Genomic DNA, 15757 nt, shown 5'->3' with positions numbered 1-15757 from the left:
CCAATTTTGTCATAAGAGTATTAATCGTTATTATGGCCTTTTTGATTTTGTTCTTTACCAGTTTAGTAGTTCAAACACATTTGGTTATCGGAGATCAATGTAATCAAAACTTGGGTGAAGTATTTCATATAGAAATGAAAATCATACACAATTGTATTTTAAACAAAATAGTTGTCACTTACATCGGTGAATATTCCACCAGAAAGGTGGTTTTGCTCCAATGCGCATTTTATCGATGTAACTCTATCAGTTTAAAATCACTGTTTGTTTATTTGTCACGCAACTGCCAAAGTGATATGGTAAAAGGACCTCCCAGAGAAGATCAGTGTATTATATGTTTATAACTCCGATACGGTTTTTTCCAAATTAATTTGAATAAAAATGATCTTATTTGTATATTGATTAAGGTACAAGGGAGCTCTATCGTTTATGAATAATACCGATACCGGTTATGATATATTAGTCGTTGCTCCATCCCCCTACCCCACCCCACCCCGATTCATTCGATAGAACAGCCAGTTTATGGGTTTATAAATAGATAAATAAACAGAGCAAAGTCATATTAGCAGTTCCTTGGATGTTAAAAAAAACCTTAATCTTATAAGTAAGTTCTTTAATGTTTTTAATAGCTTCTAATACCTATTAAAGCATTAAAAATAAATTTTGTTCTTAGTTTTTTTTAACTTTCATGATCTATTTAATTTTTTCTAAAACTTCATAAATGATTGACAATCGGCTTAAAAACATAATCGATTATTGGTTTGTAATCAATACTATGTGAGAAAAAAATGCACTGTGCATTTACTGTTTTGTGTATTATAAACAGCATTCATAATCACTGTTCTGATAAGGTGTAATGTTTACCCCGGGTTGATTGTTTAGGATATAAAGAATGGTAATTGAACTTGAACCTGATAATTTAAAAGTTTCACCTTTGTACACCAGCATACCATCATAAATCAATAAACTTGTCAACCAGGAAGTAAAACTTACGAGTATTTAAGGTGATTGCATCAATGACCCGCCGGTAAGAATGTATTCGAGTGTGAACACCGTCGGGAGGGTTTACTTCTACCTGTTATTATTAGTGTATATAAAACCAACATATTCAGTAATAGCAGGAAGGTAAGGAATTATCCTATTTTACTCTCTATGATGTATGAAAGGTTTCGGTGAAGATATTTTTGCATTAAAATCTTAAATAAATAAACACAACAAAGTCATATTAACAGTTCTTTGGATGTTTGTTTTTTAATTTCAATCTGATACGTAAGTTCTTTAATGTTTTTAATAGCTTAATAATATCTATAAAGCATTGAACATATACAGTACATTTTTCTCTTTTTTTTTTTTTTTTTTTTAATTTCATAATCTATTTTTTTTTTCCGAATTACTTTCGTTTATTTCCCCCCTGTTGTTTTCATTCTTTCATATTTACTTCTTTATCCAAAATGGCTGGTTTGAAGTTGAATATTAGGATCTGTGATAGTTACTTGTTGTAACAAACCCTTGTGACGGAGATCGTTTCAAATAATATATATACGTTACATAAAAAGTACAATCCGAATAATTGAAATGTAATGGAACCACTAATTGACTGACGACTGACTATATCACCGACTGAATCAATCACTCACTCACTCGCTGGCTCACTCGCTGACTCACTCACTCACTCACTCACTCACTCACTCACTCGCTGGCTCACTCACTCACTCACTCACTCACTCACTCGCTGGCTCACTCACTCACTCACTCACTCAAACATTTTAATGGAAATATATCTACAAAACTAAAAAAAAATCACATTTATGCACCATTGTATTTTTAGAAACCATGTATGTATCAGACAAGAAGATCGAAGCACAAACTACTACACACGATGTAAGCTGTGGAGTAGGTGCAAACGGACCAGGTAAGTTAAATTACTTATTTTCAAGCATTGGTAATTTAATGATAAATGCAGCAGAACGATGTATTTTTGAGAAAATAAGTACATTAGAAGGTTGCAATGCAAACAAATGAGCTGTCATGTAGTCTAAAGTCAACTGATATATACCTTCTTTAATTGGATAAGTTATACTTTATTCAGGTACTACAAGGTCGATGTGCCGTACTGTTGTGCAGGGTATTTCTCAAAAGATGACATCGCTTGTGATTATGGCAAGTATTGACTTACATATTCACAAAAATCAGCATAATTTGATGGATAGATGTTGACAACTTACAGAATTAGAATTGAAAATGTACTGGTCGGTTATAGGTTGATGGTAAACTTCATGATTTTCCTTTGTCTTTTATTATATTGCTGTGAAGTAACATTATGAATGTTGCTAAGATGTTTATGATATAGCACGTTCTGGAGCCTGGTATGCACGGGTAAACTATGTTACAGTTACCTTTACGAACACGTTCACTATTAAGTGTCCACAATGCTCATTTTAAAGGGACAATTTAATCAAGCATACTTTTTATAATACATGCATATATAAAATGCACATAACCAGACAAAATAATACGCGGTCAATAGTTATCTGCTACGTAGCTTGTAGGGCTTAGCTCAAAGTCCTGTCCACGGTCGTTGCACGTGGTATAGATACATGTATATAATGTAAACATTGATATAAACAACACGACAGACATTACAAATCGTGGTTTGTAAATGTGTACTTCTTCGCTGTGGTAACATGTAGAACATTCCATTTCCAAATATAATTTCAGTCCTGTTGAATGTCAGTTATTGGTGAGCTGTGAAAACTACCAACTCTCGAACTCGTTTACAAAAATAAGAGTGCAACCAAAACAGCATTTCCTGCCGATATCTCCTTTGTGTACGAATGTAAACAAACGCTTACGCCCATCTAGGTGATTTATTTCATCGATGATGTAATAAGAACAATACTTATTACAAGTACGAATAAACATTACACCTCGCAACATTACTCCTCAGGCCGATCTAGATCTAGGTCAAGTCTCCACAAACTTGATCACAACTTCTTCATTGTCGAAACCGTTTGAAAAAGTCTCATAAGTTATATTGCTGTCCTAGCAATAATCCTCTATATATTTTTACATCCGTTCACTTTCTTTCTCCGTTTGGTATGTGACCCGCAACCCAGTTAAAATATCCGCTAACGCGCTTGCACACATTTGCATATAATTCGTATAGTTATACGATTAAGATCCCTCTTACAATTAATTAAAAACTCATGGAGAACAAACTTGAGTCAATATATGGCCAAGGGTAGTTCATAAGAAGTACTGAAGTACACTTTCATGAAAAAAGTTGTGAAATGATAAAAAAGTAAACAAACTTGACTACACTATCCCTGTAAGATAAACTGACACTAACTTTCTAAGTAATGTATATTGTTATTATTATATGATTCTGTAACACGTGATGGCGACCATTTCCTTTATATAAAGCGTCCCGATTATTAACAGTGATGACAGTGATGTTTCGTTTCTACCAAAATAGGTAATCATTACAACTGTTGAATAACATTCAGTTTATATCACATGAGGAAGAAACCCCTTATCGCGTTTTAATTGGTTGACGCAATGACCTTTGACCCGAACTGCAATTGTTATTAACGTCACCGGGTCCCAGCCGTCACTTGTACACCTTATTTGCATACGCGAAATTAGAATTGGCCACGTTCCCCTTTGATTCAAGCCGATATCATTGTGGTAGAAGCAGGTTACACGACTCGTGATTTTTTTATATGGAATTTGTTTCACACTCGTAAGTTATTTTTTAAAAGCTACAAAAGACACTCACTAAAGCTCGTGTCTTTTATAACCTCCAAAACTACAATTTCTAGCTAGGAAATATATTCATCAATTTTACTTTGTTAAATTTTAGCAATATGTGCTGCAAGAGTAGACCCAACAGCCTGTAGTCTGTATCATACAGACTATGTAGAGTACAGAACTGGTTATCGACAGCATAACAGTGGCGGAAGTTGTGTATCACCGGAGATGTGTGACAACTGCAATGACGGATTTTACGGCAACGGACCACAGTGTGCAAGTAGGTTTATTTGATAATGTCAAATGATGTCAAATGTTGTATCCTCGTATTCACCACCCAAGTTCTCATTTTATAGAAGTGACCTGGATTTGACCTAGATTTATATAGCGGGTGTCGTTATTGAAACAGAAAATGCTTATCATTCCAATCTCTTTCTTACTTTTATACTTTATCAAAGGTTAGCTGGTAAATTTATAATTTGTTACATCGACTTTGAGTCACAATTATGAGTTAATTTACATATCTGTATTCTTTGTTTGCTTTTCTCAATATATCATGTTGTGTTCTTATTTTATCCACCAAAACTCAAAATAAGTTGATGGATTCCTTTACAGTGTGTCCAAAAATTGCAAACTGTAAGGACCAGCGATGTACGGTGGCCAGTGACGTAAAATGTGTGTTCTGCGACGGAGAGGTCATTGACTTACCGGGATGGAGAGCCTATACAAGACATACTGATGGCATGGCCTCCTGTAAACGTTAGTAATAGTATAATAAAATGTTGATATAAAAAATAATCCTGACGTCATAATTTAGACAATGACGGTACGTCTGGAACTGAGAATGGCGCATCAAAATTGATGCCACCGTTATTTTTTTTTTTTTTTTGTGTGTTTTTGTTTTGTTATATTTGTGTGTGTGTGTGTGTGTGTGTGTGGGTGGGTGGGTGGGGGGATTATGTTGTTGTTGTTGTTGTTGTTGTTGTTGTTTGTGTTCTTGATATGTTGTTATCAGTTTTAAATAAAAAAAGAGCCGTTTCAAAATACTTAATAATGCAATGAATGACATCTTTAATATGGGATTTTAAGGTTGCAAGAATGAAAATTAATTTAGTATCCTATACTTGTTTTCCAGAAACGTGTTCTTGGCGGTCTAATAGTCGCCATTGTTACCCTGGTACATGTGACGGAGAAATTGTCGAGAACTGCCAATGTCACGAAGGTTTTACCGGAAAACACTGTGAATCGGGTAACGATACATTTATATAACATTGTGAAAAATTCATATCGATCACTTACTAGTATTTATGCAGCATTCTGTAGCATCTGATTTTTATCATACTTTAAAGATGAATTTGACATCTATCATGAGAAATATCAGTTTCGTATTTATGTTACTTAAATTTTCAGTTATTGATGACCCTACAGTATTGTCAAACCAGATAACATTGTCCTTCCAAAATGAGAACACAAAATGTCCAGATGACCCTAATCTGACGGACGCCTCAGAGACTGTGTGGACCAATATTGAGGAATTAAATGATACGCATGCGTACTTCAAAGCCAAGACTGCACTTCGAGAATCGTTTCCGAAACCTTACGCATTTATAACGGATTTTAAGTACGGAATCATATCTGGGAAGATAAATATACAACTTATAAGGGGTAATTATGTTTAACATATCCAAATAGATTGTTTGTGACTTTGAACTTCATAAGTAACAATTGCTTTAATCGCAATATAAACAAATTAAAGCAGTAATTCGTGCTGAAAGCCTTCCCCTTAATCATTGCTGCGCTTATTTCAGTTTCTGCGTATGTTTAAGTGAATGTGTGCTTATCCTTGTTGAATTCAGTTAAGGGTTGAAATATGATTGCCCTAAGATAAATATGTTTTAATACAATTGTATGATTTTATTGATCGCCTCATATTACATCTTCAACTGATTGATTTGCAAACAAAGTATAGACTGCACACTAGTTAAATCATTTTGGCAGCGAAAATTGGCATAACTCTAAGAAAAGTACATTATTTACAATAGATACTGTTTTGATATAGAGTGTTATTTCGTGAAGAAAACATATATATATATCAAGAAAAACAAACTATATTTCCTTTCCAATTGATATACATTGCGTTCATCGTAAACATAAGGGATGAGGTTTCATTCCACACGTGCTTTGATGGGTTTTTCTGCCAGATGTCGTCATCTTTTTATTTATATTATGCATTGTATTGTTCGATGATTAAAACCTCTATTTGTGATTGCATGAATGAAAACGAAGAAAGATATTAGCAATAGGATTATTAATCATTATTATGGCCTTTCCAATTTTGCGATAAGAATATTAATCGTTATTATGGTCTTTTCAATTTTGTTCTTTACCAGCTAAGGAGTTCAAACACATTTGGTTATCGGAGATCCATATAATCAAAACTTGGGTGAATTATTTCATAAAGAAATGAAAATCATACACAAATGTATTCTAAACAAAACAGTCATCACTAACATCGGTGAATATTCCACCCGAAAGGTGGTTTTGCTCCAATGCGCATTTTATCGATGTAACTCTATCAGTTTAAAATCACTGTTTGTTTATTTGTCACGCAACTGCCAAAGTGATATGGTAAAAGGACCTCCTAGAGAAGATCAGTGTAATATATGTTTATAACTCCGATATGTTTTTTCCAAATTAATTTGAATAAAAATGATCTTATTTGTATATTGATTAAGGTACAAGGGAGCTCTATCGTTTATGAATAATGCTAATACCGGTTATGATATATTAGTCGTTGCTCCATCCCCCTACCCCACCCCACCCCGATTCATTCGATGGAACAGCCAGTATGATGGGTTCAATATCACCGATTCTATGGTTAAGCTGATGGTGTCATAATCGTAAGCAAACACATTTGCATTTTACTTAGTATCGTTTTTGCTGGGACCCTATATTATTGCAAATGACATGCAAATGACAATCAAGATAGCTATCAAAAGACGATGTATTGGAAGATTAATATTTTAATTGGTAAACATGTCGATACCTGGATCATATAGCTAGTTAGTTTTTACGTATATACCTACACAATAGTTCATTCCCATCCGTCTTTCGTCACTTTAATGCTTTTTTTGTCTTATTTTCCAGGTGTCGTGCGATTCGAAATTGCAACTGAATACGAGGCGTATAACAGTATAAACTTCAATAACTATACTAATACAAGTGATGTGTACGATGAAGGGACGCGTGTCAACATTTCCATGGAAGATGGCGATAAACTAAACATCATGGTCAGAGCCTATGACGTCATTGGTACATACTGGCAGGATAACATTTACATCATACAGGATGTTTCCCCTCCAGTGATAGAAGATCTATGGCTTACTCGAGGGGATTGTCTAAACATCAGCGTTCATTCCCTGGAACTTACGGAAATGACGTACGAATCTAATGATAGGATTGACGTAATCAATATGCAAACGCGAGCAGAAAGGAAAGAGAAATAATCGCATATTAGGCATCGAAATAGCAATTATTTATATGCATCATACATTTTTGAGACGATGTTTACTTCAGATTACCAGATAGTGTATATGTTATTTTGTAGCACACCATAGAACGAGTGACCATACCTGGGCCTAGAAACGACATTCAAATATAGTCATTATCTTTGAGGAGCATTGCTTTAAAGTAAACTTATTTAATTGAAATTAATTAATAGTGGTTCCTTATGAGACAGAAACATTATGAGTATTTTATCATATTGTATTAACAGGGCAGATGTTTTGCAAGTATTATCTACATTGTATATACTGTAAACGTGGTTATTTCTTAGCGAATTTAATTTCACGGTTTCTATCGGTAAAAAAATATTTGCAGAAGAATAACAAGAACTTATCACCTGATATCCATTGGTATCTTCCAATCATTCCTCTTACAGCATAGAATGGTTGGTGTATGATTATCATAGTGGTTTACACTCGGTACAGTGGAGACTGTTTGATAACTTCACAGGAGAGGATGTACAGCATGGAATGGACTGGTTGATCGCCCAGGGAAACTCACAGGTGGGCGTAACTAAATATAGATTTACAGAAACGTTGATAATAAACGGAATCATTTGAGATGTCCCTTATGTATGTAGCACATGATGTCACATTGTCCATTGATAATCGTTAAATCTCGATGAGAATTGTCACAAGACTTAATAATTGTATTTAATCGTAATAATAAATGTAAATAATCGTTACAGTATTACTTGATTTATCATATTACCTAAACGTTATCATCTATTACGCAAGTGTACAGAATAATCAATATTCCTATCAGATAATGGCGTTACTTTATTGTGAATCATAGCATTCTTTAGAATCAATTATGCATGGTAATGACCACCTAATTTTGTCCCCGTACATGTTTATTACAGATATCATATTTCTACATTTTTAAAAATGTTCTTTAAATTATTTATTTTGATGATGACTATTTAAACCACTAGAATCTGACTGAATGTGAAAGTCAGTATGTATCCTATCCAAGGGGAGCTAACTGCTACTGTACGCGTTACTCTGGGTGCTACCATCAACATTTCCAAGTCAAGCCTCAACTGGTGGGTGATCCAACAAAGGGGGGAGTCTACACCGGCAAGGATAGAGGGGTCCATAACCATGACTACATATTTGAGGTGACGGCCACCAACAATGCTTTAGTGAACACCACACATTCTTTTAAGGTAAATATGCATTTAGTCAGTAAAATGAAGTTTGTATGAAAGGAAGTTGTTTATACAACAATTAGTAATATAGTCTTTACAACAAGTGTTTAGCCTATAATTGTGATTTGTAATATCTAATGTACACACGATATGTTGTCATTAACGCACAATCGATTAACTTGAAAATGTATAATCAGAAGACGCTGATCCTTGCGGAACACATTGTTTTATTCTCATTATACTTTTACTAGAGTCGCTCATGCAATTCTATGTTTTGTTTATATATTGCCTTTGTTTTATCGATGTTTAGTTGCAAATACGGTTTCATTTGCATCTTAATGAAGGTCCGAATTACAGGTAGCAACATTCTGTTATATGATATGTTTTTTATAATATAACTACAATCCATTTCTGTCTGTGTATACGGGCTATACCAAATTATTTGATGAATGATTTTAATCTAAACTGCATTGGCATATAGAAATATCTAAATAAATAGTATATAGAATAATTAATATACATTGTAATTGTACAGATCACAATCGATACAACGCCTCCTCATGTTGGATATGTAATGGAAGGTCAAAGGGTCAACCGGAAGTGGATTTCCAACAGGACCAGCTTTTCCATACATACTGGGATGGATTCTTTGACATGGAGAGTGGCGTTTTAATGTATCAGTATGGCGTGGATCACAAGTGCATTCATAAGAATGAGTTCAAGGCAAACGGCCGTGATACAATGGTATGTTAGAAAAATACGTATTTTGTGTATAATACGTATACCGAACGGTATTGATGTTTTGAGCAAATCATTCTAAGGTAAATTTTTATATGTGTACTATTTACGAAATCATTCGTTTTTTTTTTCTTTTAATCAAGGAATAAGTTATAGTTTTCTTACCACTTTTGCAGGAGACGTTTACCTTTCGGAACACATGCTTTCATTATTGTCTTAGCATTTGTTTTCACGGATCTCCATGCCGACCTGTTTATATTTGTTTTATCGCTACAGATTAAGGAGACCTACGGTACATCAGCCTTAATAAATGTCACGAGTGAGGGAACATATCACGTGACAGTGGTTGCCTACAATCGAGCGATGGAAATGTCCGAATCGGTCTGTTCTGACGGTATCACCATAGTAACGACAGTGCCAGAAGTTGTCGAGGTGGTTGTCAATGGAGGAAAGGTCAAAGGTGGCGTTGTTCGGGACAAGAATGGTCAGGTTTGGATTCTCAACACCAATAGGACACGCAATTATGTCACTAGTCCAACATCAGACTGCAGGTAAGTTTTACATTATACAAACGAGGGTCTAACCACAGTAATCTAGTTGTCTGCGCATCCCCATTACCAATTTTTGTTTTAGATTCCTAGAAAAATGATGGAATAAATTCATCGAATTTAAAGTGAGTAGAGAATTATGATTATTATGACATGTTACATTATAAGAATCATGTTATTATACACCAACTACTCGAATTATATAGACTCGCTAGAAACGCAATGTAAAAGAGAGTTATTTAGAAGAAGTAATGCAATGTTATTTTCAATAATTACGAAGTCAGGAATTCAACGTTGAACAGACCTGATTACATATTAACTAATATCACTATACATCTTAAGTCTTGTAAGTGAAAATTCCAAAAACCTTATGAATGTTTATTTGATATCCGGACATAAATATATGCCTCTGTTTATTTCAGCCTAATGGCAACATTGATTGCTGAGGTTTCGATGTTTCCGATTAACCGGTACAGAAATGGTGCCATAGTCACGAGTTCGAATGATGACTGCATGCTCTCTTCTGGAGCACCGAATTCAACAGTTAATGTTCTCCGAAGAAGTACAAATGTAATGAAATTACTGGGGTTTTTTTAATATCATGCATATAAGAATATATTTAAGTGCGCATATCATTTATACCAAGAATTACACAGCAACATTGAATACGTCATAGCATAGTCAAACGATTATCTGTGCCATGATATATTTACTGGATTTTTGCGTCGTCGGTCATGTTTATGTTCGTACACCAATCAAATAGCTAATCGTGTGACCTTGATTTTGCCATGACATATTCCAGTGGTGCACGAAACGAAAGTAAGTGTATATCCTGGATTATCGGTGATATTGTAAACGTAATTTCAGGGTTGTCATTTTAGTTCTTATTATCAATAAATGTATGATAATTATATCTTTTACCAATAAATAATGTAACATCACATGACAAGCGTTATTTCTCTCTACTTTTTTTAAAATGCATTCCCAAGAAATTTAGAATTTTGAAATAAAACAATTGTATTGTTAAGTCTGTTTCAATTGATATCTTTAATTTCTCCTACAGCTTGAGATATTCTGGGATGTTTCGTCCAATGCTAGTATTGTGTTTGATTACGAGATCGGCCTGTCAACAACACAATCTAGCCCTGCGCCGGATTTATACTCGTTCACCTCAACTAAGCGTCACACACACAGCAGAATCAAACATCCGGAACTTGTCGAAGGGTCAATGTTTTACGTTCTGCTGAAAACGACCAGCAAGGCAAACGTCCATGTCATCCAAGTTGGTATCTGATAATTCGTTGTGTGGTGGAACTCTTACTCCAATTTAAATACACAGTGAATAGATTTGTGTAAATCATCATAAAATATATTTCACCCTATAAAAATTCCCAAAAATGTTAGTGTTGCTGGCATAGATAAGACATAGCGTATATATCAAGACAAATATAAACTATAAATATACATCAAACTATGCAGTTGTCAAAATAGCAAAAAATGTTTAAGGAAAAAACATCCATTGACCTCCTAAAAACGTTTATTTCTTTGTATAATTTCAAGAGCATTGGTCCAGTTATTATTGACACCACACCGCCTGACATTGATGGGCCTGTTCACGTGGTATATATCTCTGGATATCTCGTCACGTGGTGGGATGATGATTCTGTGACTGACACGGAGGAACCGTATGATCTGAAGTATCAGTATGCTATAGGTAAGGAAATGATATGTATAATGAAATGAGATATAGTAACATTTTATAACATTTCTCATATTATACATACTACATATATATATACTGCTTAATGCAATTGTTTTGTCGTTGTACATCATATAAAGAAACATTCGACAATAAATTATAACAGTTTAAATATTGAAAATAAATTATTTTTCTTACTCACTTTTGACGTAATGGTGAACCGTTAACAATCTTTAAACTATATGTCCTCTGTTGATGGTACAATTTGCATTATACATAGAAATGATATATATTTGATTTTATAAACAGGTCACTCGCGCTTCGCTACTGATATACAGGGATATAAAAATCTACAAGAAGGACCTACCTGTTATCTTGATCGCTATCCACCTACCTGTACTTCTACAGACATATCATCACTATCGTGGGACCTGCATGGCCATCATAGTTATTACGTCACCATTAAGGTCCAAAACACAGCCGGCTTGTTTTCTACGGTTCCATCGGAACCCTATGTGCATGACGTCATGTTACCAGTTCCTGGGAGCGTGTTCGATATTTCTGTTGAGGTAATTTCAAGTAATATATTTCGTATTGCTGGTAGTATCGTAAACTGGTCGTAAGTCTTTCCCACAATGTAGCTATGACCTTTATATCTTTCTGACATTGGTAACCAGTTATCTTTAAGTGTTTTTACAGCTAGATTGCACTTTTACTATATTTTTAAATGGATCTCCATTCAGATCTATGCTTTTTCTATTTCGATAATTCCGTTGAGGTAATCTGAAAATTGTATTCAATGCTGTTATTTATCGCTGGTAGTATTGCATACCGAAAAGGTTATTTCGTCATTTTTGGCAATATAGCCTTCTATTTCCACATATAGTTATTGGCTAAAATGCTAAATGGCAAAATATATCCAATGCTGATTTTGCCATTGTTGTAATGAACAATGTATCATTTCAGGCAACGGAACCTCATGATATGTGGAAGGTAAATATACATCTTTTGGGGGGAAATAATGGTGTTTTTAGTCATTAAAAAAGGTTTGCATTCATCATTTTTCATAATTATTTTATAAAAATTATCACTTCGAATTGGACTAAAGTGTATTCTTATTGTAGGACATTTTTGATATTGACTTCCAAAACGACACATCTAAACTTCGTGTAAAATGGAAAGGTTTTACACATCCTCACCTGAACGTTACATACACGGTATCCGCCGGTACTACCGAGATGTCCTCGGATGTGTTTGGACCTGTGTATGTCGGATACGAGACCATGTATCTTATTGAAGGATTACAGTTGAAAGAATTGGAGGTCAGTGATACGGAAAAATGACGTTTAAAAATAGACAATAAAGCATTCAATGTGTGCATTACATTTAAACTTTTGAAACGGATAAATTATTTACAAATATTGAACAGTATATATAAAATATTAATAACACTAGCATTATTGAACATTAAGAAACCTACACAGATATGTCTTCCGATTATGGATTGTAGAATTGGAATTAGATTATTTTTAATATGCACGTTTTTAAACAATTAAGATTCTATTGATTTCGTTTTCAATGTACTTACAATATACTTGAAAATAACGAAAAATATTACCCCATGAATATTACAACCTTGGCAGTAGCCATGGGGTGGCTGAAGCCAGCATATATAAATTGTGCGAAAAACAAATATAACAACTTACTTGATTCTATTGATTGAAGACCTACTATATGACTGTCGAGGCCAACTCATCCACTGGGACGGTTTCTGTGACGTCAGACGGAGTGACTGTCGTCTCTGCACAGTTAGAACCAGGCATTCGAATAATGGACGGTCTCAGCTGTTCGGATGAAGGTTGGCGCCATTAACTAATTATTGATATTTTGTGAATAGCTATTTTTATATTTTGTTAACCGATTATCAAATACACATAATCAAAATAAACGAGTATTGTTAATATGGCAGAAGTTTCTAAAATCAAGTTTATAATCCACAGGTGAACACCAGCGAACACTGAACGATACTCAGGTATGTAATATTATATTTTCCTCTTTCCTTAATTTCAATTATAATTTGTTTTCGTATAATAATCTAATGAAATATCTTCAAAAGATTCTTTAATATGTTTTGTATGATTAAAGGTTCATAATGATGATGATATTGAACGTTGTACAAAAAAATGTTGTTTTGTTGCAGTTTCCTTTAACAGAAAAATGAAGTATATTTTCAAACTTACTTACCTTATTATCTGAAAGCCGTAAACTTACATCCACGAAAGTTAGTGTTTTCCCTTATCAACTTCAAATAACACTATATGTACCAACATGATGACACTTTCGATCCCCCTTTATGTATCCATCGTTTTGTAGGAGAACGGTCCCTGTGATTTGGAATACCAATCATCTATCGTAAACATCGACGCCCACTGGACCATTCCAGATAATTTAACTTCCTTCATTACGCGAGCGATGTGGGCTGTTGAGGAACGTTCCCCGTTTTTTGGTTTGTATTCCTAGGATAATGATCAGTAATCATTCTATAATACGATATTTCATCATTTTTTAAAATATTTTTTAACTACGACTTATGTCAACTATGAGATCGTTACATTTTAAATCGAAATTACAACAAAAAAATGTGTTCCAAAATATGAACGATAACTTCATTCATTTCCATTTAAGAAAAACAAATAGGACCATGTGTTATGACGGGATATTGTCTAAAATGTAAATCAGGATGAAAATCATTCCATTGACTACTATTTTCTTTCAGATATATGGTATAGATTTATGGACTTTATCCCTACCGACACATTGCTAAGTGCAAAAACTTCTTCATTGCTACTTGAGCCCGGGCTGAGGTACCGATCTGTGGTTCAATTCTGTGCAGGAGACATTTGCTTTCAGCCCCGGTACAGTAATGGTGTCACCATCATACCCAGTCCGCCTGTCACAAGCCCCGTTTCTCTTTTCGTCACAGGCAACAATACGGTAATGACACCTACTAAAGCACTGGCAGCTAATTGTAATGTCCATTCATAAACTTTGATATGTTTATATCTATCTTCCAATCTTATCATCTTACCAATGATACAAGTTCCCATGCTTCACCAACTAAGTAATATGTTGGCAGCATAACTCATATATATAATAGATTCTACTTACCAGGTACCTTGCATTTAGCGATCATTATGTCAATATCTGACATCACAGAAATCTTTGGCTTCAGAACGAAGAAGTAATTTATACTGATTTTAAATATTGACTAAAGGTTTAAATGCAATGTTACACTGGATCTCTTCAAACAAACTTATAAACGCCTTAAAGTGGACATCATTTTCTAATGCATCTCTTTGTAATGAGCAATTTAAGAAACGATCATTTAAAATTGTAATATCTGTAAAGAATTTATACTGTAATACATTAACATAAGAGATTTCATTTTGATATATTTTATAGGTTGCAATATTTGAACGTTTCTACGATCCCGATATTGAAGATGACTCCCAGGCACGTGAGGTAATGTATATGTACCGCTGGGCGTTAGCTGATGGGTCACGTGACAACGCGTTACTATCTTCTTGGAACGATACATACGAGCAGAACTCAACGCACGTGAGTAATACCACGAGCTGTCGTCACTATGATTTTTTGGTTTCTTTGAAGTTTATACAAATATTACAAATTAAGCATATAGAAAATATGCTTGATGACTTTGCAAGGCTAGAGCTCTGGTTTATCGAAATTTAAAAGGTGTGAAAAAACGTCTAAAGGTGTGGCAAATAAGTTTTTTTTATCTCAAAACAAAATGACGGCAATAGCATTCTGAGCTTTGATCGTTTCTTATTTCATTCGTTCGCATTATACTTAACATGTTTTTTGTATATTATATTTAGGAACATTAATCCTTTATCTACAGGTTTTGATCACATTGTCACCTACCGAGGACTTCATTGTCACAACATGCATCCGGGTTATTGTCCAGGGTTACAACAAAGTAAACATCAGTGGAACGGTCACTGCTGACGTCACCGACTGTACAACTCCACGATTTGAATACATCAAATCGGCTACTGTATTAGATGCCATCGGGTTACCTTTTTATGACGAAGGTATACATATATTAACATGTATATTTTAAAACTCTCTCGTAAAATTTCATACCTTTGGCCATAAGCATAACTGACGACACCCAGAATAACAAAACCACTGCATGATGCAATTTTATATTCATTATTAGGTATTCAGTATATATATAATTCAATTTCCACATACAGGTTACTCACAGGTTGGTCATATCATATG

At 34.2% G+C, this 15757-nt stretch overlaps 2 protein-coding genes across 2 annotated transcripts in view; both read left to right on the top strand.

The window, feature by feature from the left end:
* Positions 1 to 8248: 8248 nt before the first annotated feature.
* LOC117335359 lies at positions 8249 to 9202 on the top strand (the record flags this gene model as incomplete). Its single annotated transcript, XM_033895302.1, is given in 2 exon segments — positions 8249 to 8482; positions 9000 to 9202. Coding segments are annotated over 2 exon segments (372 nt in total), but the record flags the coding sequence as incomplete, so codon positions are not given.
* A 363-nt stretch (positions 9203 to 9565) lies between these two features.
* LOC117336612 overlaps positions 9566 to 15757 on the top strand; it is an 11225-nt gene continuing 5033 nt past the window's right edge. Inside the window, exons 1-13 of the mRNA XM_033897224.1 lie at positions 9566 to 9753; positions 10173 to 10320; positions 10814 to 11032; positions 11311 to 11464; positions 11759 to 12018; positions 12416 to 12442; positions 12574 to 12771; positions 13175 to 13307; positions 13450 to 13481; positions 13823 to 13955; positions 14226 to 14443; positions 14912 to 15067; positions 15372 to 15564. Coding sequence (XP_033753115.1) covers positions 9566 to 9753; positions 10173 to 10320; positions 10814 to 11032; positions 11311 to 11464; positions 11759 to 12018; positions 12416 to 12442; positions 12574 to 12771; positions 13175 to 13307; positions 13450 to 13481; positions 13823 to 13955; positions 14226 to 14443; positions 14912 to 15067; positions 15372 to 15564 — 2059 coding nt within the window. The remainder of the gene's footprint in view (positions 9754 to 10172; positions 10321 to 10813; positions 11033 to 11310; positions 11465 to 11758; positions 12019 to 12415; positions 12443 to 12573; positions 12772 to 13174; positions 13308 to 13449; positions 13482 to 13822; positions 13956 to 14225; positions 14444 to 14911; positions 15068 to 15371; positions 15565 to 15757) is intronic.

The sequence above is a fragment of the Pecten maximus genome, chromosome 10 (genome assembly GCF_902652985.1).
Source record: "Pecten maximus chromosome 10, xPecMax1.1, whole genome shotgun sequence".
Lineage (NCBI taxonomy): Eukaryota > Metazoa > Mollusca > Bivalvia > Pectinida > Pectinidae > Pecten > Pecten maximus.
The sequence above is the reverse complement of the archived record's forward strand: the minus strand, read 5'-3'. Positions and strand labels throughout refer to the sequence as shown.